The 21,970-nt window shown below is 47.6% G+C and overlaps 1 protein-coding gene across 1 annotated transcript in view; it reads left to right on the top strand.

Moving 5' to 3' along the window:
- ABCC4 (ATP binding cassette subfamily C member 4 (PEL blood group)) overlaps positions 1 to 21,970 on the top strand; it is a 246,481-nt gene that overhangs the window by 34,312 nt on the left and 190,199 nt on the right. Inside the window, exons 2-4 of the mRNA XM_028112074.2 lie at positions 4,357 to 4,467; positions 5,000 to 5,120; positions 17,714 to 17,938. Of these exons, the coding sequence (XP_027967875.1) occupies positions 4,357 to 4,467; positions 5,000 to 5,120; positions 17,714 to 17,938 (457 nt within the window). The remainder of the gene's footprint in view (positions 1 to 4,356; positions 4,468 to 4,999; positions 5,121 to 17,713; positions 17,939 to 21,970) is intronic.

The raw sequence follows: 21,970 nt of genomic DNA, 5'->3' as shown, positions 1-21,970 counted from the left end.
CAACAATTTGGAAGAAAGCATTTGAACAGGCACTAATGACCGGACGGTCAGAGAAGAGGCGGTACCAGGCACTCTCGGGCTCAGAAGGGGATCTTGGTGATGACTGAATCCTGTGCCTAGCGGGGGCCATTGCTGGTTGTAGTGACTAGATCCTGCTGCTTGTCTCCTCCTTGCTAGTTCCAACCAGTGGTGCTTTAATCCCTTCACAGTCTTGGGAGTTGGCCAGCAGGAGTAGTAGCTTCCTCGTGATTCTTCTCACTGGTACTGAATTGTATGCAAAAATTTTTTTTATAGAGGGGGGATTAGGACAGTAATCCATGCATGATGGTTGTAGAGTCTAGGTTGTTGGTGTTGGTAGCGGGGAGAGGGGTGTGGTGAGGAATGATGAAGAAGAGGTGTTGGATTAGCTGGTAGGAGAGGAGGAAGACAGGAAGGCCAGCCGTGAGCCCTGGAAGCTCCAAAGTTGAGGTCAGAGGCCTCTGCAGGGTCCACAGCTGCAGGGGGGAGGAGGGAGCAGAGGGAGCTGGGGTAATGACCCATTTTGAGGGTCATTGGAGGGGGGAGGAGGGAGCAGAGGGAGCTGGGGTAATGACCCATTTTGAGGATAGCTCACCTGCAGGGTGGGTGTTCCAACCTTGCAATGGATGGATTCTTGTACTGGATGGGTTCCTGTGACATCTGTGCCCAGGCATCATGATGTACCAGGCTCTGTGTTCGGTCATGGAGATTGCAAGTGGTATGGGAATCGTCATTGTCCTGAGGAGCTGATAGTCTGGTGGACTGGAGGCAATCCCGCTGCTGTGTTCAGGGCTGTGCAGGAGGTAAGGAGAGAGTAAGCTGAGGAGGGAAGGACTGTTGGGGCAGAACTGGGTTGCAAGATGGCTCATTCGGCAGTGGTTTGGAATTGTTGACTAAAGGTCCCCAGGGATACATTAGAAGTCAGAGGTCTGTTGACTCAGGTCTCCACGTCCAATTCCTTACTTAGCTGGTGGCACAAAGTAGGCTCACCATCAGATGGAAAAGTAAGCCTTTGGCCCTTGTTGGTGTCTGTGGGGCTCAGCCTGGCTTTTTGGGATTTGGGCACTGAAGGGGATCGGGAGGTCTTTAAATCAAGATCTGGGGTAAAAAAAGTTTGCTTAATTGAGTAACTTCATCTAAGTTATTAGAGCCTTTTTAAGGGGTCCCGAATGTGATTGCTTAAGAGCTATGTCACCGTCAAGGCTGGTATTTGGTGGGTCTTTGTAGCGTTCAAAGCAACCCCAGCTGCTCCCCTCAGCAGCCTGGGGAGGTGTTCTCCCCGTTTGCCAGAGGTCAATACTGAGAGGTCATATGGCTAGTTCAAGGTCATACAACCAAACCAGAAAGTAGGCACAGTCTGGAGAATTATGACACATCCAGAATTTTTTTCTCACTAACTTTTAAAAAGTTGTGGTAAAATACGGATAACATAAAGTTTACTGTCTTAACCATCTATAAGTATACGGTTTAGGGGTGGTAAGCTCACTCATATTCTCAAGCAACCAATCTCCAGGACCCTTTTTGTCATCTTACATTAGTGTTTCATTAAGCACGGACTCCCCATTTCCCCTCTCCTCCTGGCCCCTGGCAACCACAGTTCTGCTTGCTCTCCGTATTAGACTACTCTAAGCACCCCAAGTAAGTGGAATCATAATATTTTTACTTTGCGACGGCACCATTTTACTTTTCCCAACGGCTCATGCGAGGGCTCCAATTTCCCCACATTCTCGCCGAACTTGTTATGTATTTATTTTTTTGATAGTCGCCATGCTGATATGTGTGAGGTTTTGTCTCACTGTGGTTTGATTTCCTTTTCTCTAGTGATGAGCATCTTTTCCTCTGCAAACAGAATTTTCAGGGCAGGGTGTTGTCATCTGGGTAAGCTGCATTGCTAATTGCCTCCGCATTTTCCACAGGGATATCTGCACAATAAGGGTGGCCCCGTGTGGTTCAAACCTGTTTGGTGGTAAGGCTCACACGGATTTATGCTTTTGTCTGGGGAGGAAATTGAGACGGAGAGATATTGGATGACCGGCGAGCAGTCATAGGAGTGCTGAACTTGGAGCGGGGAGCAGTCAGGGACCGCGGTGTCCCCAGTACTGTTGCTGGAACCAGAGCCCAGCCTTCCACCTCCCGGACTGGGGTTCTTTAGAGGTACCAAGCTACCAGGATTAGCAAAATCTGAAGCTCGGTTTCTCTCTTCGCTTCCTTTGTGATTCACAGAATTCATTTATTCAACACCAAAAAAATTCTTGAGCCGCTCTTCTGTACCCAGTATTGTGCTCGGGATAAAGCCGTCAATAAGAGAAATAGGATCTCTACTTTCCCAGGTTGTCGTCTGGCCTCCGAAATGTCCTTACTGGCAAAATCAGTGAAATGGTGTTCATGGTTAGGCTGGCTCTGTGTTAATTGTTGTCATTTACGTAACGTATAATGGATCTGTATAGGGCCCTTTAGATCTTCTGTACAGTTGTTTTCTTTTCATAATTAGTAACTTGTAGAGCTCATTTGAAATTATAGAAATGCTGTGCTCCACATCACACTTCTCACCATGAGTTTTAACTTCATCGGTCATTCCCTAACTCCATGGTTCCTTCTGTATTTGTTTGCATTCCAGAATTTTCCTTCTCTCCCGTTTATGTGGCAGTAAGGAAGGATGCACGGATTCTTCTATTACTTAATGGTGTGACTCAGGGCTATTTATTTGATGCTGGAAGTATCCCAGATTTGTCTGGTGAGGGCCCTTCAAGCTGTCTCCTCTGGCCTTTGGGCACATCCTTGTGATTCCTTGAGCACTTCCTTATTGTGTGGTGTGAGATGTTCCAGGCCCATCTTGTACTTTTCTCTGCCTGTTCCGGGTTGGTGTCAGCCTGTGGAAGAGCTGCTGTTGCTGGGAATGATGTGGACTCTGCTCGCCCGGGCCGTACTCCACGCGGCCCCATAGGCATTTCTGCTTTTGCAGCCAGTGCTGTGGCCAGACCAGCCCTTGTGATTCTCGTGGTTGCAAGTCGCGTCTCAGCAACGGCCTTTAGGGAGCTTTAGAAAAAAGAAGGTTTATTATTCACGGGTTCGAGAGGGTGCATGTGCATGGCCTGCCCGGGGCCGCCCGGCCAGGTGGAAGCAGGAGGAGCAGGGTGGGGAGCGTGTGTGCACGCACACACCTGCATCTGGGGTTCTGCCTTTATAGAGGTTGAGGGTGGGGTGCCTCGGGTTTCGTGAGTTCACTCTTTATTGGTGAACTTAAAACATTAGAGGGAATTAAAGCCCGGGAATGGAAAAGCCAGTGGTCAAATGGTCAGTTATCTAGGTCAACCTGAGTGTTCTAAAAGAAGAGGGACCCCCTGGCTCTTTATCTGGTGTGGCTGGCAATGTCTTCATTTGAGATGGAGGGCTTTGAAGTGGATGCCTCAGCAATCAGAAGCTTAATGTCAGGCATTTAAATTACAATTAGGAAAGCTAATTGTCAGGTGCTTTCATAAACCGCCCCAACCTTGAAATCAGACATTTCCTCTAGGAGACCTGGTTCCTTTTAGGGAAGAAAGATATGAAAATACCCAGATCCGGGTGAAGGAGGCCGAATGGTACAAACTTCTAGTTATAAAATAAGTAAGTCCTGGGGAGGTCATGGATGGCATGGCGACTATAGTTAATAATTCTGTATTGCATATTTGAAAGTTGCTAAGAGAATAGTTCTTAGAAGTTCTCCTCATAAGAAAAACAATTTTTGTGACTATGTATGGTAAAAACCCCCAAGATCTGGGCCCTAGAATACTTTTTACTACTGGTATGTCCCTGCTTCTGGGGCCTCTCAGAGGTAGAGAGGTGTGTGTGTGTGTGTGTGTGTGTGTGTGTGTGTGTGTGTGTGTGTGTGTGTGTGCTCGCGCATATTTATTCCCCCCAATATCTCTAATGTAGACTTTCAAAAAATTGTAGTTGTCCCACAGTGTCACATTAGTTTTAGCTGTGCAGTGTTGCCCTTCGATGACGCAGTGGGTTATGCTGTGCCCGCCCCAAGTGTGGCCGCCATCTGTCACCACACACGACTCTGTGTCTTTCATCCCTGTGACTTGTGTTCCGTAACTGGAAGCCTGCACCTCCGACCCTCCTTTTTGCACTCCCCCTCCCCTCCGGCAACACCAGTTTGTTGTCTGTATTTATGGGTCTCTTTCTGCTTTTTGTTTGTTCATTGTGTTTTTAGATTCCATATATAAGTGAAATCGTATGGTATTTTGTCTTTTAGGCTTTTTTTTTTTTAAACCCATGGATGTAGGATTCTAATTAAACAGATGTGCAATTTGGATGTGTATTACTTTCCTTTTCTCTTGACTTTTTTAACAGGTGGCTGAACCCCTTGTTTAGAATTGGTCACAAACGGAGATTAGAAGAAGATGATATGTATTCGGTGCTTCCAGAAGATCGCTCGAGGCATCTGGGAGAAGAGTTGCAAGGGTAAGGCACAGGCGGGAATGAGAAGGGTAAGGAGGAGTGAGAATTTCTAAGTGTATGTCTTCATGGTTTGGGACTTCATATGGGTTTTGCCTTCCCCCATCGTGCACTGCCCTCCCCTCAGGCTGTCCCCGGGCTTAGCCTACTTTGGTGGCTGGGGGAAAACCTGTTTCTTGTGCTTCTGTGGAGTGGAGGTTGCCAGCAGCAAAGGCTCTGGATGCCAAGCTCTGTCCCCAGAGATGGTCTCACCGGAGGAGGTCGTCTGTGCACCTGTCTGCCTTCCTGGCCCGCTCCCGGCGCTGTCAATCCAGCCATCCTTGGCCGGGACTTGTTTCCTGAGACTGGAACTTTTCCCCTCAAGGCATGTTTTTTCTGGTGCTTCAGATTCCGCCTGGGGGGCCCTGTGAACAATTGGCCAGAGCTGAGGAAGAAGCCCCCCTCGCCCCGCCCCGGGGCGAGGGGGGGGCAGTCATCTGTGCTCCTGTGTGCGCTTGGCCAGGCTGTTTCTCATCGCGCTTGGTTTTTCTCCTCGCAGGTACTGGGATAAAGAAGTTTCGAGAGCTGAGAAAGATGCTCGGAAACCTTCCTTAACGAAAGCCATCATAAAGTGTTACTGGAAATCCTACTTAGTTTTGGGAATTTTTACGCTATTTGAGGTAAAAGCTTTTATGTGCGGTGTGTTGTTTTTCCGCATGTGCGGGTGGGTACCGAGGTGGGCGGCACTGCTGGGGACAGTGGCAAGTGATTTAACGTCTGAGGATAAAGCACATCTAGGAAACGTGATGCACGTAGCTCAGCAGTTATTATTCATCTTCAGAATAGGCACATTCGTAAGTGGACCTCGGGGGAATTACTGTTTTTCTTCTAGTGAATTGTGGGAGGGTGGCACTGAGAAGTTTTATGCCCTGTTAGGATACTGTTGGTGCTCAGTAAATGTTATAAATGCTAAGAGTGATCCTTGACCCAGAGAAGATTCTACAACCTCAAGGAGTATATGCCCTCTGATTTGGAGGAAGTAAATTTGGGTCAGAGCCCAGAATAACATAAAACATTTTATTAGGTTTTCAGCAAATAACACCTAACTTGACCAAGCCAAATCTGATAAATGTTTTCCCGCGAAGGATTTATTGCCTTTCCCCCTTCCAGGGAATCAGAACCCTGGGCCCTGTGTCTGGGCTGGAGCTGGCCAGACCTCTCAGGAGCCCGTGGTTCTCTGGGCTGCCCCCTTTCCAGCAGGACACGTACTATGAGCCAAAACCCCTCTGTGGAGGAGCTCTGGCTCCGTGAATTCTGGAGGATTCGTGCCCCACCCATTCTGGTTTCCTGTCCCTGGTTGTTGGCGTGGATTCCTGGTTGGAAGGTGGAGCTTTGGTGACGTGACATTGCGGCTACTCTAGGAGTGATGTGGAATGGAAGAGCAAAGGCAGAAAGCCGTGAGGTCAGTGAGCTCCATTAGCCCGATGGGCCTCAGTCAAGATCGTCCAGTAAGACTGTGTTCTCCTGGGCGCTGCCACTGGGAGCCAGTGAGCCTCTACCTGTTCTGGGCTGTGGCCTGCTGGAAGGGTGCTGCAGCTCCACCTGGCTGGCTCTGCACCTTAGTACTGCCTTAGGGATGCTGGTGGCCCTGTGAGTGTATGAGAGTAGTTGGGATAGGAGTTGCGGTTGCTGTGAAGAGGTGGTTTTAGGTGGAGAAGGGCGGTGAGTTGTCATAAGTTTGTTTTGTCAGGCATGAGATGGGTGGGCTGGTTGGTGTGTATGTGGGAAGGGCAGCTCCTGTGTTAAAGGCTCTGTTGTAGGGAAGGGCAGTGGTAGGTAGGTGATCCCTGCCCTGTGTAACTGGAAAAAACCAAAGTCTGTCAGCCAGCAGGTGACTGATGGTCCTGGGAGATTGAAGTTCCCCTGGATGACAAAGGTGGGTTGGCCAGAGGGTGGGGGCAAATACATGGAGCACCAGTCAGCACCTAGATACTGCTGTGGCTGGTGACGGGCAGGGTGGAGATACACAGCAGTGGGACTGACTGGGGGGGTGGTGAGGGAGGGGACAGGAAATCCCCCGAGCCTGTCCCAGCCTGGCTTTGACCCATGTACTCATGTCCCAGTGATGGGGTTCCTGAGTGGTCACGATAAGTCTCAGTTTGAAATACACAAGGTGACAAGTTGGGGTTTAAAAATTTGGCTGGTGGGTGCAGGATTTCCTGATAAGATGTGGCTGCTGACCTCACAGAGCAGAGTGCTTGTAGATTCGGCTTGTCGGGAAGCCCGCGAGCGTTGGCATATGCCTGTGGCCCACGTCCGGTATCTGGGTGGGCGTGGGCAGGGACCCGTGTCCTTGGAGTCTGGTGCTAGATCGTATCCTGGAGCAGGCCTCCCTTTGTGGCCTCTGGTTCTCTCCTTTCTCTTTGCTACCAAGTGCTGAAGAAGCTGAAGATGGCAGATCTCAAAGAGTGGCCCTTGTGGCTGTGTTTGGACTGAGCTTCTGGTTTCCCTCACTGTTGTGGGCTGTTGCCCACGTGCGGTGGGGTCACTAAGTCCCAGGTGGTCCCATCTCAGAATAAGCTGCAGGTCTGTGCTGGGCTTGGGAGGAGTAGGCACAGAGCTCTGAGGCTGCAGGAGCTGGGCTTCTTCCTGAGAGGACAGGCTCCACTCTGGCACAGGGAGTGTTGATGACCACGTTGTCCAGCCCGGGTAATACTTACTACTGGGAGATCTAGGGATGCCAGGATTGGGGGCGAAAGGAGCCTGCAACTGGTAAGAGCGCTGGCCTCTTTGGGGATGTCGGTTATTGGGGAGGGGAGTACCTGGCAAACGTGGGGGCTCGTGCTCAGTAGTGTTAGTATTGGTAGCAGCAGTGGTGATAGGAGCTCATACCCAGTAGTAGCAGCAGCGGTAGTTGTGGTGGTGGTAGTGGCCCTGGTGGTTTCTCATCCTCAGTAGTGGTATTGCTAGTACTAGCAGCAGTAGGAGGGCTCATACTTGGTAGCAGTAGCAGCGGCAGTACTGTTACTAGTGGTATCAACTACTGCTGGCAGCAGGGGCAGTAGAGACATACTCGATGGTAGTGTTGCTAGCGGTAGCAGCAGCAGTACTGTTACTAGTAGCATCACTACTACTGCTGGCAGCAGGGACAGTAGAGACATACTCGATGGTAGTGTTGCTAGCGGTAGCAGCGGCAGTACTGTTACTAGTAGCGTCACTACTACTGCTAGCAGCAGGGGCAGTAGAGACATACTCGATGGTAGTGTTGCTAGCGGTAGCAGTGGCAGTACTGTTACTAGTAGTATCACTACTACTGCTAGCAGCAGGGGCAGTAGAGACATACTCGATGGTAGTGTTGCTAGCGGTAGCAGCGGCAGTACTGTTACTAGTAGCATCACTACTACTGCTAGCAGCAGGGGCAGTAGAGACATACTCGATGGTAGTGTTGCTAGCGGTAGCAGCGGCAGTACTGTTACTAGTAGCGTCACTACTACTGCTAGCAGCAGGGGCAGTAGAGACATACTCGATGGTAGTGTTAACTAGCGGTAGCAGCAGCAGTACTGTTACTAGTAGCATCACTACTACTGCTGGCAGCAGGGGCAGTAGAGACATACTCGATGGTAGTGTTGCTAGCGGTAGCAGCGGCAGTACTGTTACTAGTAGCGTCACTACTACTGCTAGCAGCAGGGGCAGTAGAGACATACTCGATGGTAGTGTTGCTAGCGGTAGCAGTGGCAGTACTGTTACTAGTAGTATCACTACTACTGCTAGCAGCAGGGGCAGTAGAGACATACTCGATGGTAGTGTTGCTAGTGGTAGCAGCGGCAGTACTGTTACTAGTAGCATCACTACTACTGCTAGCAGCAGGGGCAGTAGAGACATACTCGATGGTAGTGTTGCTAGCGGTAGCAGCGGCAGTACTGTTACTAGTAGCGTCACTACTACTGCTAGCAGCAGGGGCAGTAGAGACATACTCGATGGTAGTGTTAACTAGCGGTAGCAGCAGCAGTACTGTTACTAGTAGCATCACTACTACTGCTAGCAGCAGGGGCAGTAGAGACATACTCGATGGTAGTGTTGCTAGCGGTAGCAGCGGCAGTACTGTTACTAGTAGTATCACTACTACTGCTAGCAGCAGGGGCAGTAGAGACATACTCGATGGTAGTGTTAACTAGCGGTAGCAGCAGCAGTACTGTTAATAGTAGCATCACTACTACTGCTAGCAGCAGGGGCAGTAGAGACATACTCGATGGTAGTGTTGCTAGCGGTAGCAGCGGCAGTACTGTTACTAGTAGCGTCACTACTACTGCTAGCAGCAGGGGCATTAGAGACATACTCGATGGTAGTGTTAACTAGCGGTAGCAGCAGCAGTACTGTTACTAGTAGCATCACTACTACTGCTAGCAGCAGAGGCAGTAGAGACATACTCGATGGTAGTGTTATTAGCGGTAGCAGCGGCAGTACTGTTACTAGTATTATCACTACTACTGCTAGCAGCAGAGGCAGTAGAGACATACTCGATGGTAGTGTTAACTAGCGGTAGCAGCAGCAGTACTGTTACTAGTAGCATCACTACTACTGCTAGCAGCAGGGGCAGTAGAGACATACTCGATGGTAGTGTTGCTAGCGGTAGCAGTGGCAGTACTGTTACTAGTAGTATCACTACTACTGCTAGCAGCAGGGGCAGTAGAGACATACTCGATGGTAGTGTTGCTAGCGGTAGCAGTGGCAGTACTGTTACTAGTAGTATCACTACTACTGCTAGCAGCAGGGGCAGTAGAGACATACTCGATGGTAGTGTTATTAGCGGTAGCAGCGGCAGTACTGTTACTAGTAGTATCACTACTACTGCTAGCAGCAGGGGCAGTAGAGACATACTCGATGGTAGTGTTGCTAGCGGTAGCAGCGGCAGTACTGTTACTAGTAGCATCACTACTACTGCTAGCAGCAGAGGCAGTAGAGACATACTCGATGGTAGTGTTGCTAGCGGTAGCAGCGGCAGTACTGTTACTAGTAGTATCACTACTACTGCTAGCAGCAGGGGCAGTAGAGACATACTCGATGGTAGTGTTGCTAGCGGTAGCAGTGGCAGTACTGTTACTAGTAGTATCACTACTACTGCTAGCAGCAGGGGCAGTAGAGACATACTCGGTAGTAGTGTTGCTAGCAGCAACAGAGGCTCATATTCTGAGGTAACAGCAACAACAGTAGTAGTTCATACTCAGTGGTAATAGAACTATTAGTAGCAATTTTGGCAGGGGCTCACACTCAGAAGTGGTGGCGGCAGTGGCAACAGCAGTACTGGTAGTAGTGTAGTAATATAATAATAGTAGCAGTGTAATAATAAGTACTTGAAAACTCTCAAACTGCTGCAAGGGGGGTGGCTGGGTGGCTCAGTCGTTAAGCGTCTGCCTTCTGGCTCAGGTCATGGTCCCAGGGTCCCGGGGATCGAGCCCCTCCTCGGGCTCCCTGCTCCGCGGGAAGCCTGCTTCTCCCTCTCCCACTCCCCCTGCTTGTGTTCCCTCTCTCGCTGTGTCTTTCTCTGTCAAATAAATACATAAATAAAATCCCCCCAAAAAAAGAAAGTACATGTGATAATACTTTTATTCCTTTGGCCGGCTGAGACGAGGGGGCGAGTATTAGTTTTATCTGCATCTTAGGAAAGAGACCTCATAGTGCCAGGTTGTTACACAGTGTGCCCGGGTCCCGCAGTGCACGAAGGACAGAGCCGCGATGCCATCGTGGGTGCTGTGACTCGCGAGCCTGACCGTCTCCGCGACTGACCACTCATCCAGTGGCATCAGGTCTCAGAGCTCTGACATCAGGTGTCAGACACGTGCATCTTGAACTTGGCTTGGGCGACAGGAAGTCAGACGGGGACTGTAAATTTGGGCAGAGCTCGGGTGTGGGTGTCCCCTGGGTGCTGCCGGGGCTGGAGTGCTGACACCCGCGGTAGCAGCACGGTGTGTTCAGATCCATCTGGAGCCCTTCAGAAAGCCACCTTCTACTCTTTACCGCCCCTTAGTGGATGTGGGTGTGGCTGCCCTGGTGCGGAAGTTTGTAAACAGCCACCCACATGTCTAAGACCCCGTTCTAAATGAGCTCCTGGAGATGGACCAGCAGGAAGGCCGGGGTCTCAGATGGGACTCGGATGATCTGGGCAGAGGCCAAGCTGTCTTTGTTGTTACTCAGCAGGTGCCCCTGGCTCCCTGACGAGAGATGGAGTCTGTGAGTCTCTCGTGGGCATGCACTTGCTGGGCGAAGATGAGGGCGCGTGGGCGCTTTCCCATACGCAGGGTGTGCAGCAGGCAGGGTGTGCAGCAGGCCCGGGGAGCACAGTGACGGTCTGGGGTGGAATCAGACTTGGCTGGGAGCAGGCACATCCTGGGTGTGGTGAGGCTGGGCTGCTACCCGGAGGGCGCTTGCTGCTTCATGCTGTGATGCAGCCAGTGTCTCAGTGGTTTCCAGCAGAAAACGAGACACTGGCCTCTATGAGCACGGTGACCAGCACCCATGGGGATCATTCTCTTAGTGTCTTTGAGAGAATACGTGCTGGAGCTCTGCGTCCTAGTGCCGGGACGCTCAGGCAGCCCACGGTGTTAGAGCTTAACCAGAAGTAAACCTTGAATTTTTTCTGGCAGTAAAAGAAGCCTGAAATCCAACACAAGTACCCTTGTGTTTCTAGATTCGCCTGTTGACACAATGCTGTTTTGGAGACATGAGAAATGCTTTTGTATGGTGGAGCTAGGAAGGATCTGTTACAGTTCAAAATCACTTTCAGGGGCTGTTTTGGGTTTTCAGTGGTTAAAGGTAGTTCCTGAGTTAGGTGGGATGAGTGCTAGTGTAATAGTTGATTTAATGAAGCAGCTTCCCATTTTGTGATCTTCTTTCCTCCTTGTTGGTCTTCGTATTTAAGGTAGTGGAGGATCTAAACCCAACCTTAGGATTTTCTCAAAAGGTTGAGGCTCGCTGATTATCCGTGGTTTGCAAGCAGTGTGGTGTTACCAAGCAACGCGTGGGCAGGGCCTTCCCCGGGCGCTCCTGGCAGCCACCAGTGGGGAGAGGCAGGGTGATGCAGGCCAGGGCGAGGCTTTGGAGGTTGGATTTCAAAGGATTGAAAATCTCTGTCATGTGAGAATTGAGGAATGCTTGTAAGGCTCGCAGAAACAAGCTCCATGCTGATGTCGAACACGGCGTTCTTGCAGGCCAACGCTAACCAGAAAAGAACAGCCAGCGAGCTCCCAGCACACCTGGCCCCTGTGTGCACCTCCATGGGGACGTGGTGGGGACAGAGCAAGTAGCCTCCTGTCTAGAGCCCTGAGGGTAGGGAGGAGGAGCCTGAAGGCTCTTTTTGGGGCAGACAGCAGTAGAGACGGTCTCCCCACACCACCCAGGGCCTTATCTGTGAGAGAGACAGTCTCTGCCTGCTGGTGTTAGTGGGGTGGGTTCTCCCAGTCCCCTTGCCCTGAGAGGGGAGGGGTGGCCAGGGGGTGGGGTGGGGTGGGGTTAGGTCACTCTACCAGTGACCCTTGGAAATGGCCCCAGGTGCTGCCGGCATTGATCAGTGACTTGGCCTTTGTCTGAGGCCACTTTTGCTAATTGTTTCTGATCCAGGTGGAGGCTGCACGGAGGCAAATGTTTGCCTACATCTTTAGGCTGGAACTCAGCTGATGGGCAAGAAGTAAACCAAATCCTTTGAGGTGGTCTCTCCCACCACCCCGTGTAGGTTGTGTCTTGACTCAGGGCTGATGCCTTGAGAGTTGTCCTGGGCCTTTGCATTTATGTCCCTACTCTGTTCTAAGTGCCCTTCACCTCTGTTTAACCCAGGGGCTGAGGACTGGCTGCTGGTAGCCAACATGGGGACGGGGGCGGGGTGTGTGTGTGCAGGAAGAACCACTGAGGACCACACAGCAAGGGCCAGATGAGGAAGCGGAGGAGACCTGCAGGGCAGACCCACTGTGTACACCCTGCCTGTTCTTGGGTGTGTAGCATTAGGTTAGTAGTATCCACCGTGATGACCCCGAGTTACAAACAAAGGTAATGCCTCGCCCCCATTTTCTTTGAGATGTCAGGGAAGGAGGTGACTCATTTTCAAAAAGGTTGCATTCATAATGGTTAAATTAAAAAAAAATCTTAGAAGTGGAACTTCTGGCAACTCTTTAGAAAAGTTGGCTTTTATGAGCAACTTTTCTCAAGAGTTCTTGTTCTACCATTGTTGCCTGTCGGGGAACAGTGGGTGTTCCAAGTCCTGTGTGAAACCAGCCTCTGCCATCAGGAATGGACTAGGTCTCTTCCCAGGACTCGTGTATAATAAGGGTGATCTTCTTTTATACCGATTTTGATGCTGGTTTCCGGACACTGTGAGCTGTTGCATCCCATTTACTTGTTCCTGGATCCCTCTGAGGTAGACCAGGCAGGAGTTTCCATGGATATGGATAACGGCGGCACAGAAGGGCATGGATGGACTTAGGGTCATGTGGCATGCAAGTGACCAGCCTGGTTTCTGAAGCAAAACGTTCCAAATTTGCCGGATGAGCGCTCTTTGTGTTCTGTCCTGACGCCTTCTCTTGCCAGGGCCCCCACCCACGATGGTCAGAGAGCTGAGAGGAGGTGTTTTTTCTCTGACAACAGGTCTGTGCTCCTCTCTCAGCTGCTTCATACATTTTCACACACGGTTTCTCCCCTACCACCCTGTAGCTTTTTTTTTTTTTTTAAAGATTTTATTTCCTTATTTGACAGAGAGAGACACAGCGAGAGAGGGAACACAAGCAGGGGGAGCGGGAGAGGGAGAAGCAGGCTTCCCGCGGAGCAGGGAGCCCGATGCGGGGCTCGATCCCAGGACCCTGGGACCATGACCCGAGCCGAAGACAGACGCTTAAGGACTGAGCCACCCAGGCGCCCCACCCCTGTAGCTTTTTAAGAACACTTAAAAATACAAACCTAGAATATGATTGAAGGGTAGCAGAATATGCCATCCCAGAATATGCCTTTTTGGGATACAGATTATTTTGAGCTGATTAATTTTTTTTTTTTTAAACTAAGCTCCATGCCCAATGTGTGGCCTGAACTCACAACCCTGAGACCAAGAGTCTCATCTTCCACCAACTGAGTCAGCCAGGCGCCCCTGAGCAGATTGGTTTTGAGAAGCATCAGCCACAGAAGCTCTGAAAACAGAGTAGAAGGTTACCCTTCTGTAAGGGACAGTTAATTTTATAAAGGAAACCTACATTTGTACGGATGTCTCCCTCTTTGTGCCAGGAAGACAAGGGTGGCTCTAAATCACAAGAGAATCCTATCCTTGGAGAAGTCTCTGAGACGACTTAATAAGCCTTACCTGTTTCCCATGCTTTTCCGGTTAACCCCCCATGGCGGTGGTTCTCGCCTCTGGGAGTTACTCTGTTTTCCTAGGGCTCTCCCATGTATGCTGGAGGTATACCTGTTCATAAGCTTCTGTTGGTTTCTCTCCTGTTAATCTGTCTTTTGTTACAGAGGATTTCAGCCCAGAGCTCAGAAGGGTTGAGGGAAAATGGCTATTTCTCCCCTGTGGATTAAGCTTGCATGTCCCCCTAAGCCAGCTTCAGTGGGTATCTACTCATGACCGGTCTTGACCCATCTGGACCTCACTCACTCTCATGCTTCCCAAGATTATTTTCAAGCAGTTCTTAAGTACTGCATCATTTTATCTGTTTTTAGTGTGTATCTTTAAACACTATGGACTCTTTTCCTATATAATCTAATGCCATTATTTTGTATAAACATTAACACTGATACTAGATATCATCAGTATCTAGCTAGTGCTCACATTTCTTTCTTTCTTTTTTCCCTTGCAGTTTGAATCCGTATCCAAATCAGGTGCATTTGGTTGATAGAGGCTGTTTGGGTTCCTTTCCGTTCTCTCACTATAATTTTATTTATGTTTTCTACTCAAATACTTGACACTGAGTTGTTTGTCCCGTAGAGATTCCCACATTCGGGCTTTGGCCTATCACTTAGGCTCTGTGTCATTGAACATGTTCTTCTGGAACCTTAAATTGGCGGCTAGATCTAGAAGCTTGATCTGACTCCAATTTTTTTTTTTCTCTTCTCCTCCTTGGCAGATTTACTTCGTAGGTCTGGTGGTGTGCCTCTCTTATTAGGTACATCATGTCTGCTTGTCTTTATTGTGTGGGTGATGTTAGGAGCACTATTCATGATCATTGCTTAAGATCCATTAATTTACTAGGCAGTTGCAAAATGGGGTGGTTCTCATTCTTCCTGTGTTCATTCACTGCTTTTCCTCTGTTAACCTTAAAAATAGAACTTCCCACTTATGTTACCAGCAAAAATGGGTTTATTCAGGCATGGCAGACAGTTGCAGTCTGGGACAAGCAAGCTCTGGCCAAACCGTAGGCAAGTCCGCCCAACACTCTTTTATGGGAGAAAGTAGGAAGTTGGGAGGGGCTGTTCTAAACAGGCTCACCCCTTTGCTGTTATGGTTCACTCAATAATTTTTTCTTTGTGTGATAGCTTGTTTCTATTTCCGTGTTTTCTTTCTTTTCTCATGGATCAGGCACGGTGGGGTTGGGCAAGAAATGTTTCCCGTACATGGGACAACCGTGCCCACGGAGGAAGTTTTGGCATCTAGCCATGTAATAAGTTAGGCTAAGAAGCAAGAGGTTGGGGGGGGGCGGTTTGAGATGTCAGGTGTTTCAGGGAGCTGAATGCCGAATACTTCATTAAGAAGTACCTGCTTCAAAAAGACTCTGAAATGCTGGTAGGACCTTGAACCATGGGGTGTTGTGGTATCATATTGGGCTAGAAATCCCTTATGGTTTTACAATCAAGAAGAATTCTTGTGGGGCGCCTGGGTGGCTCAGACGGTTAAGCATCTGCCTTCAGCTCAGGTCAGGATCCCAGGGTCCTGGGATCGAGCCCCACATCGGGCTCCCCGCTCCGCAGGAAGCCTGCTCCCCCCCTCCCTCTGCCTGCTGCTTCCCCTGCTTGTACACTCTCTCTCTCTGTCAAAAATAAACAAAATCTTTAAATATATAAGTAAATAAACTTCTTTAAAAAAAAAAAAAAGAAGAAGAATTCTTGTGATGGAGTAATAAAGACTGTATTCTCACTTGGTTTGTGGGAAGGATCTTCACTGGGCAGAGATGGGCATGTTTGCTCAAACAAGTTTTGACCTTGCTCCTGCTCTCCAGAAAGTTTTAATATGGTTAGTTTCAAGTTTGATAATACCTATTTTCCCGGGTTTATTTCTTTGTAGCTGAGGGTGAGGATTGAGAACGGACAGATGAGTGGGAAGCTAGGGGCTGCAAGCTGGCATTCCTCATTAGTGAGCCTGTTTGATTGATTAAGTACTGTCAACAGAAAAATCCAGGTGCTTGGGTGGTACTGCTCTACCTTTATTTTGTGCTCTTTTTCACTGGGTTTGTTGCACCTATCCGTTTTCTCTCTGATGGGTGACTCTGATTATATTTTCCTATGCCCATGCCCATGTTAGGCTCAAATGGAGAGCCGAGGACCAGAGATCATCCTAAGTTTTAGGAAAGTTTGGGCCGGCAGGTGTTACCTCTGGGCTCCCAGTAGGCAGCCCCAGGGTGGTGTACTGCTAACCTGGGCTGGGACTGCCCATGTGTATGTACAGTTTGATGTTCTCACTTTGCTGTGGAAGCCTCCAGATCTTCATGTCAGTAATTCCATAAACTTTTATGGCCCGCTGTATTTGGGTTGCCTTTATAAACTCTCAGTGCTTCTTGGGACGAATGATTGGGCATGCTTCACATGTTAACAGTGAGCCTTTGTGTTCTTGAGATCTGATTGTCTTCAATGAGCAGCATTTCCTTGTAGTACAAAAGTGCCATGACCTCATGAAAAGTGAGGCTGGAGGTGAAGTTTGTGAACGAGTGTGTGCATGAGTGTGTGGTGTTGGGATTTATAATGTCACACCCATCTCAGGGATGGGGACAGCTTTCTGTAAATATCCTGAAGGGGCACTAGTTGGGTGAGAAGAATATGCATGTTAGTTGTGTTTCGGGTTTGGGTTTTTGGGGTTCCCTTGCCCTTCTGGGCTATGGGTTCCTCCCTCGGGACAGATGGAGGAGAGCCACCAGAAGCAAACCTGTTGGTTGTTTGCCAGTCTGTGTTAATAAGGACAGGTTGCTCAAGAGGAAATGTTTCAAAGTTGAGTTCTTGAAAGATTTCCAAACTTTTGGCATTAGATGAAGTGAGGTGGAGGGCCTGTGTGTTTACTTTTGGCGACATGCATTTGCACCGAGTGTTTGGTATTCTTTGATGCCAGAGGAAGGTACCTTACAAGAGTGGACGTAGGTTGTGGGGTGGAGTGGCCATCTGGCACGGAGGGGCAAGTTTTGCCATTTTTTTGCCTTTAGTTTTAGGGGGAAAAATTGCTTAAGTCTTATTTAGGAGGTAAGCCCCAGTGCTTTCTTAACTCAGTGGTGTAGTATTTTAATTTTTTGCCTTGGGGAATGGAGGATTGTTAAAATTCTTCAAAACCAGCACCTGCAATGTTTGGCTGGTGGCGAACCAGGGATGGCGTTATTTTGAGCTTGCCTTCTGCTGTGTTAAATTTTTGACTCCAAGGCAGCACTGCTCTGCTTCTAGGGGTGGAGACATTCGAGACTGTGGCTGAGAGCCTGGGAGCCTCCTGAGCCTGGTCTTTTTCCTTACTCCAACAGAACTTGGAGACTGGACTCCGTTCTTTTGATCTACTGACACGTGGAATTTGGGGTTAGGCTCAGATCTGTATTTGCGCCAAAATCTCCATTCTTTTAATGGCTCTTTTAATGCAGAAGGGGTTTGCAAGAGTGTGCCTCCCATGAGCGAGCCATTTGTGACTTTGCTTGGGGCTGGGATGTTGACAGTGGAGACCCATTGTGCAGGCTGTGAGCTGGGGTTGCCCACCTGTGAGCACATGCCTTACCATTCTTTTGCCACGTGTTTCCTTATTCATCTTTGCCAAGACTTAATCTGGTAGTCTGCCAAATGTGTTCTAAACATGGGTTGCAATATTTATCGAGAACCCTCAGTGTACCAAGCACAACGAACTAAAGTTTTATGACTTTTGCACTTAGAATTTTGGCTTAAGGTTAAACTATTATCTGCGTGTCTTACATAAGAGAGGGGTTCTGTTTTTCTTTGGGATTAGTGATGAATGTAGCACTTTGTTAAAATGCCTTTTTAACATGCTAGTAATAAACGCAAAGCTATGTTAAGAAAAACTGGTAGGACTTGTATTTCTAATTACAGCTTTCTCCTTTTCTTTTAGGAAGGCACCAAAGTAATCCAGCCCATATTTTTGGGGAAAATTATTAATTATTTTGAAAACCATGATCCCACTAATTCTGTGGCTTTGCACGAAGCCTACGTCTATGCCACAGTGCTGTCCATCTGCACGCTCATCCTGGCCATACTGCACCATTTATACTTCTATCATGTTCAGTGTGCGGGCATGAGGCTACGCGTTGCCATGTGCCATATGATTTATCGGAAGGTAAGTGTCATTTGGTATCAGAATGTCTACCTCACCCAAAGCATCAAGAGCATTTTGGGAAAGTTCATAAATTAAAAATTTCGTAAAAAGGATCTCTATTTTTATTTCTTTATTTCAAGGATGGGGGAGGGGCACGGGGAGAGAGAGAATCCCAGGTGGGCTCCACGCCCAGCACGGAACTGGACGCAGAGCCCGACTCAGGGCCAGTCTCAGGACCCTGAGTCATGCTCCTGAGCTGAAATCAAGAGTTAGACACTTAACCGACTGAGCCACTCAGGCGCCCCTAGAATCATTTATACCTCAGCAGAGAAGCTTGTTATTTATAGCAGGTGAATTTTTTTTTTTTCCTTTAAGTGAACTTTACTGATATACAGTGGAAGTTTCCTATTGAGATCAGGTCAGGGCTGCCTTTGATCACATTTGGCCATAGGCTGTTGCAAAATACTCTACTGGTAATGGAATCTAATTAAAAAATAAGTATCGAAAATAAGTATCAAATTGATTTAGGCATGAAAAATTTCCAGTGTTTTCATGCCTAAATCTCAGAGTTGTATTTATGGAAATTTTGTTGTTGTTCACTAAAACTTTATTTACATCAAAATTGTATTTTACAAGTGACCTTCTGTGAAATTGGATCTATAAAATTGAATCTCAGTGAAAAGATTGTATTTGAGAAAAGGAATGTATTTTTTAAATGAACCATTTAATCATGCTCAATATAATTGTGTTAAAGAAAAATACAGAGTCCATGTCAAACACATTCACTGTTCTGTAGTTACAGTTGTATTTTTTTTTTAAATTTTGTTTATTTGAGAGGGGGTAGAGAATGAGCAGGGGGTAAGGATAGAGGGAGAGGGAGAAGCAGACTCCCCGTGGAGTAGGGAGCCCAACGCGGGGCTCGATCCCAGGACCCTGAGATCATGACCTGAGCCGAAGGCAGACGCTTAACCAACTGAGCCACCCAGGCGTCCCATTAAATAAAATCTTTAAAAAAAAAAAAAAGAAAAAAAATAGTTGATGTTTGGGATGAAACTTTAACTTTTACATTGTCTTTAGTAATTTTGGAGAGAACTTATGTTCTACTTTATGTTGCTTTCCATTCAAGTTATTATTTTATGCACTATTTTCTTCTCTTTAGTGTACATTGCAGCAGTTTTAATGACAAGACCCAGTTTGATGTATTCAGTGTTTTGTATTGAGAAATGCCATTAAGTTCTCCCGTAGTTTACCCTGGTCTTAAGTATTATGAAGGGAGTGAGGATTTCAGGTGTCTTTGCCAAGGAATTGCCACAGACAGAAGAAGTGATGAGAACTGAAGGGCTCTTTACAAACTGGACCCTGGATATCTCTTTGCTTTGGGCCATTTGCTTTAAAAACAAAAAAAATACTCCATTTTAACTGTATTGTATACTTGAAATTTGCTAAGAGAGTTTGATCTTAAGTGTCCCTGCCATACACACAAAAGGATAACTATGTAAAAGTGATGGATATATTAACTTGACTGTAGTACTCATTTTCCAGTGTGTATCTGTCAAAATATGACATTACACCTTAACTATATACAATATTTTTTAAGTTTATTTTTATTTTTTTAGTAATCATCTATACACCCAATGTGGGCTCAAGCTTATAACCCCGAGATCAAGAGTCCCATGCTTTTCTGACTGAGCCAGCCGGGTGCCCAATATATACAATTTTTATTTAAAAAAAAAAAAATCCTTATTGAAAGTTAAAGCCAAACAATTTAAATTTAAAATATTGCTTCTTTAACCTAGTTGCTGCTTATCTAGAGCTTCTGTTTCTTATGACTACTTCTCTTAGCAAAATGCAAGATGTCTTCTCCACCTCTTCCTCTGAGCAGAGTCTTATTAATCTTGGAGTTGGGTGAATCCCGGAGGCTTCTTACTGTCTGTGTAGGCTGTGACACGTAACCTCAGGCTCCTCCTCTGTGATGTGCAAATGGTAGCCCTGCCTGTCTGCCCTGGTCCAGGGGTCTTCGTTGCTGTCCGTCTCCTCCTCTTGGTTATTCTATTGTAGTCCCTTCTACCATGTAGGAGACTGGGCCAATTTCTCTATAAATTAGCTAGATCATGCTTCGCTCCCATAAATAAATAGGACATTTCACTAGGACTCTACTGTGAAAACCTTCACTGTGGGAACCAGGTTTGAGGGGACGGTTCAGTCCAACAAAGCTCTTTGCTGCCCAGGTGAGTTGGTGGGAGTTCACCTGTTTTTCTTACTCTTCCCAGTAACGTTTTAGAACTCACCTTTGGGAAATCTGATCTGACCTGGCACATTTGCTGAATGTAAACCTCTCCCAGAGGTGTTAATTTCCTGGCTTGATTAGCCTAAAAGAATTGTCCCCTTACAAAGACTTGCTTGGGTCAAACCATAGGCGTAAGCTGAAATTCCAGAAGCGTGGGAAAGACCGTTTTCCTTAGGCACTGCCTTGCGGTCTAGAATCCTGCTGGGTGAAGAAATAGGACACTTTTTTCGTCACCGGTGTGCCAATTCCTTAGGGCAGAAGGTGGCACTGCAGCAAAGCTCCGAGAGGCCCCTCCGAACATTAGGCTCGTTCCCTACTCCTAATCCCCGGTTCTGGGAGAACTTCACGTTGGATGTCGTCACTGGAATGGCTGCTGAGTTCGTAGTGGTAGTTCGTAATATTGCATGATGTCGTGGGATGTATCCTGTATAAAAATGACTTATCCCTTGTTTTCCTTTCCACAGCTCTAGTAAAATTACACTTGGCTTTTGAGCTTTTTTCTTTTTCTTTTCTTTCTTTCTTTTTTTTTTTTAAGATTTTATTTTTTTAAGGAATCTCTACACCCAACGTGGGGCTCAAACTCACAACCCTGTGGTCAAGCGTCACACGCTTCCACCAACTGAGCCAGCCAGGTGCTCGGAGCATTCATTCATTTATTTACTTCTTGAGTGACTGATTGTGATAAAATATGCATAACGTAAAATCTACCGTTTTAACTCTTTAAGTGGACCGTTCAGTGACGTTTAAGTACATTCACATTGTGTAGCCATCACCACTATACCACCATTCATCTCCAGAGCTTTCTCTTCTCCCCGGACTGAGGATCTGGACTTGCTAAACACTGAACTCCCCGGCCCCTACCCTCCAACCGCCATCACTGTTTTACTTCCTGTCTCTGAATTCCTCCACTCTAGGTGCCTCATATAAGTAGATTCATGCACTGTTTGTCACTTTGTGTCTGACTCACGTCACGTAGCATGAGGTCTTCAAGCTTTAGCCATGTTGTGTTCCCTGGGACAGAACTGAACTCCTTTTTAAGGCCGACTACTTTTCCACTGTATGGATGGAGCACATTTTGTTTCCCCATTCATCTGTCAGTGGGCATTTGGGAGATTTGTCTCCATTTTTTGGCGGTTGTGAATAATGCTGCTGTGCACAGGGTGTGTAAATACCTCTTCAAGTTCGTATTTTCAGTTCTTTTGGGTACATTCCCCAACGTGGAATTGCTGGGTTATATGGTAAATTTTTGCAGAACTGCCATACCCTTTTCCACAGTGGCTGCATCATTTTACTAACCCACTTGATCATTGATTTTTCTGTGAAACGTGAGGACTAACTAGGAGTTTTTATGAACTGTGATGTTTTGTTTGGATGGGTGGTTCTGGCTGGTGGTCTGTTGACACGGCCCATAGTGGTCTGTTTAGGTTCCTCAAATCTTTAGGACTTTTTTTTTTTTTTTTAGAACTTTTTACCAAATGAAGGGATTGTGCAACACAGGCTGTGTCTTTTGTTTTTTGTTTTTTTTTTTTTTTAAAGATTTTATTTATTTATTTGACAGAGAGAGACAGCGAGGGCAGGAACACAAGCAGGGGGAGTGGGAGGGGGAGAAGCAGGCTTCCCGCCGAGCAGGGAGCCCGATGTGGGACTCGATCCCAGGACCCTGGGATCATGACCTGAGCCGAAGGCAGACGCTTAACGACTGAGCCACCCAGGCGCCCAAGGCTGTGTCTTTTGTAAAGTCAACAGATTGGCATGAAGAACACGGG

This window comes from Eumetopias jubatus, unplaced genomic scaffold, assembly GCF_037043125.1.
Source record: "Eumetopias jubatus isolate StellerSeaLion01/CBP00866 unplaced genomic scaffold, mEumJub1_p1.0 scaffold_3, whole genome shotgun sequence".
Classification (NCBI taxonomy): Eukaryota; Metazoa; Chordata; class Mammalia; order Carnivora; family Otariidae; genus Eumetopias; species Eumetopias jubatus.
Note: the sequence above shows the minus strand (reverse complement) of the source record. Positions and strands in the feature narration are given on the sequence as shown.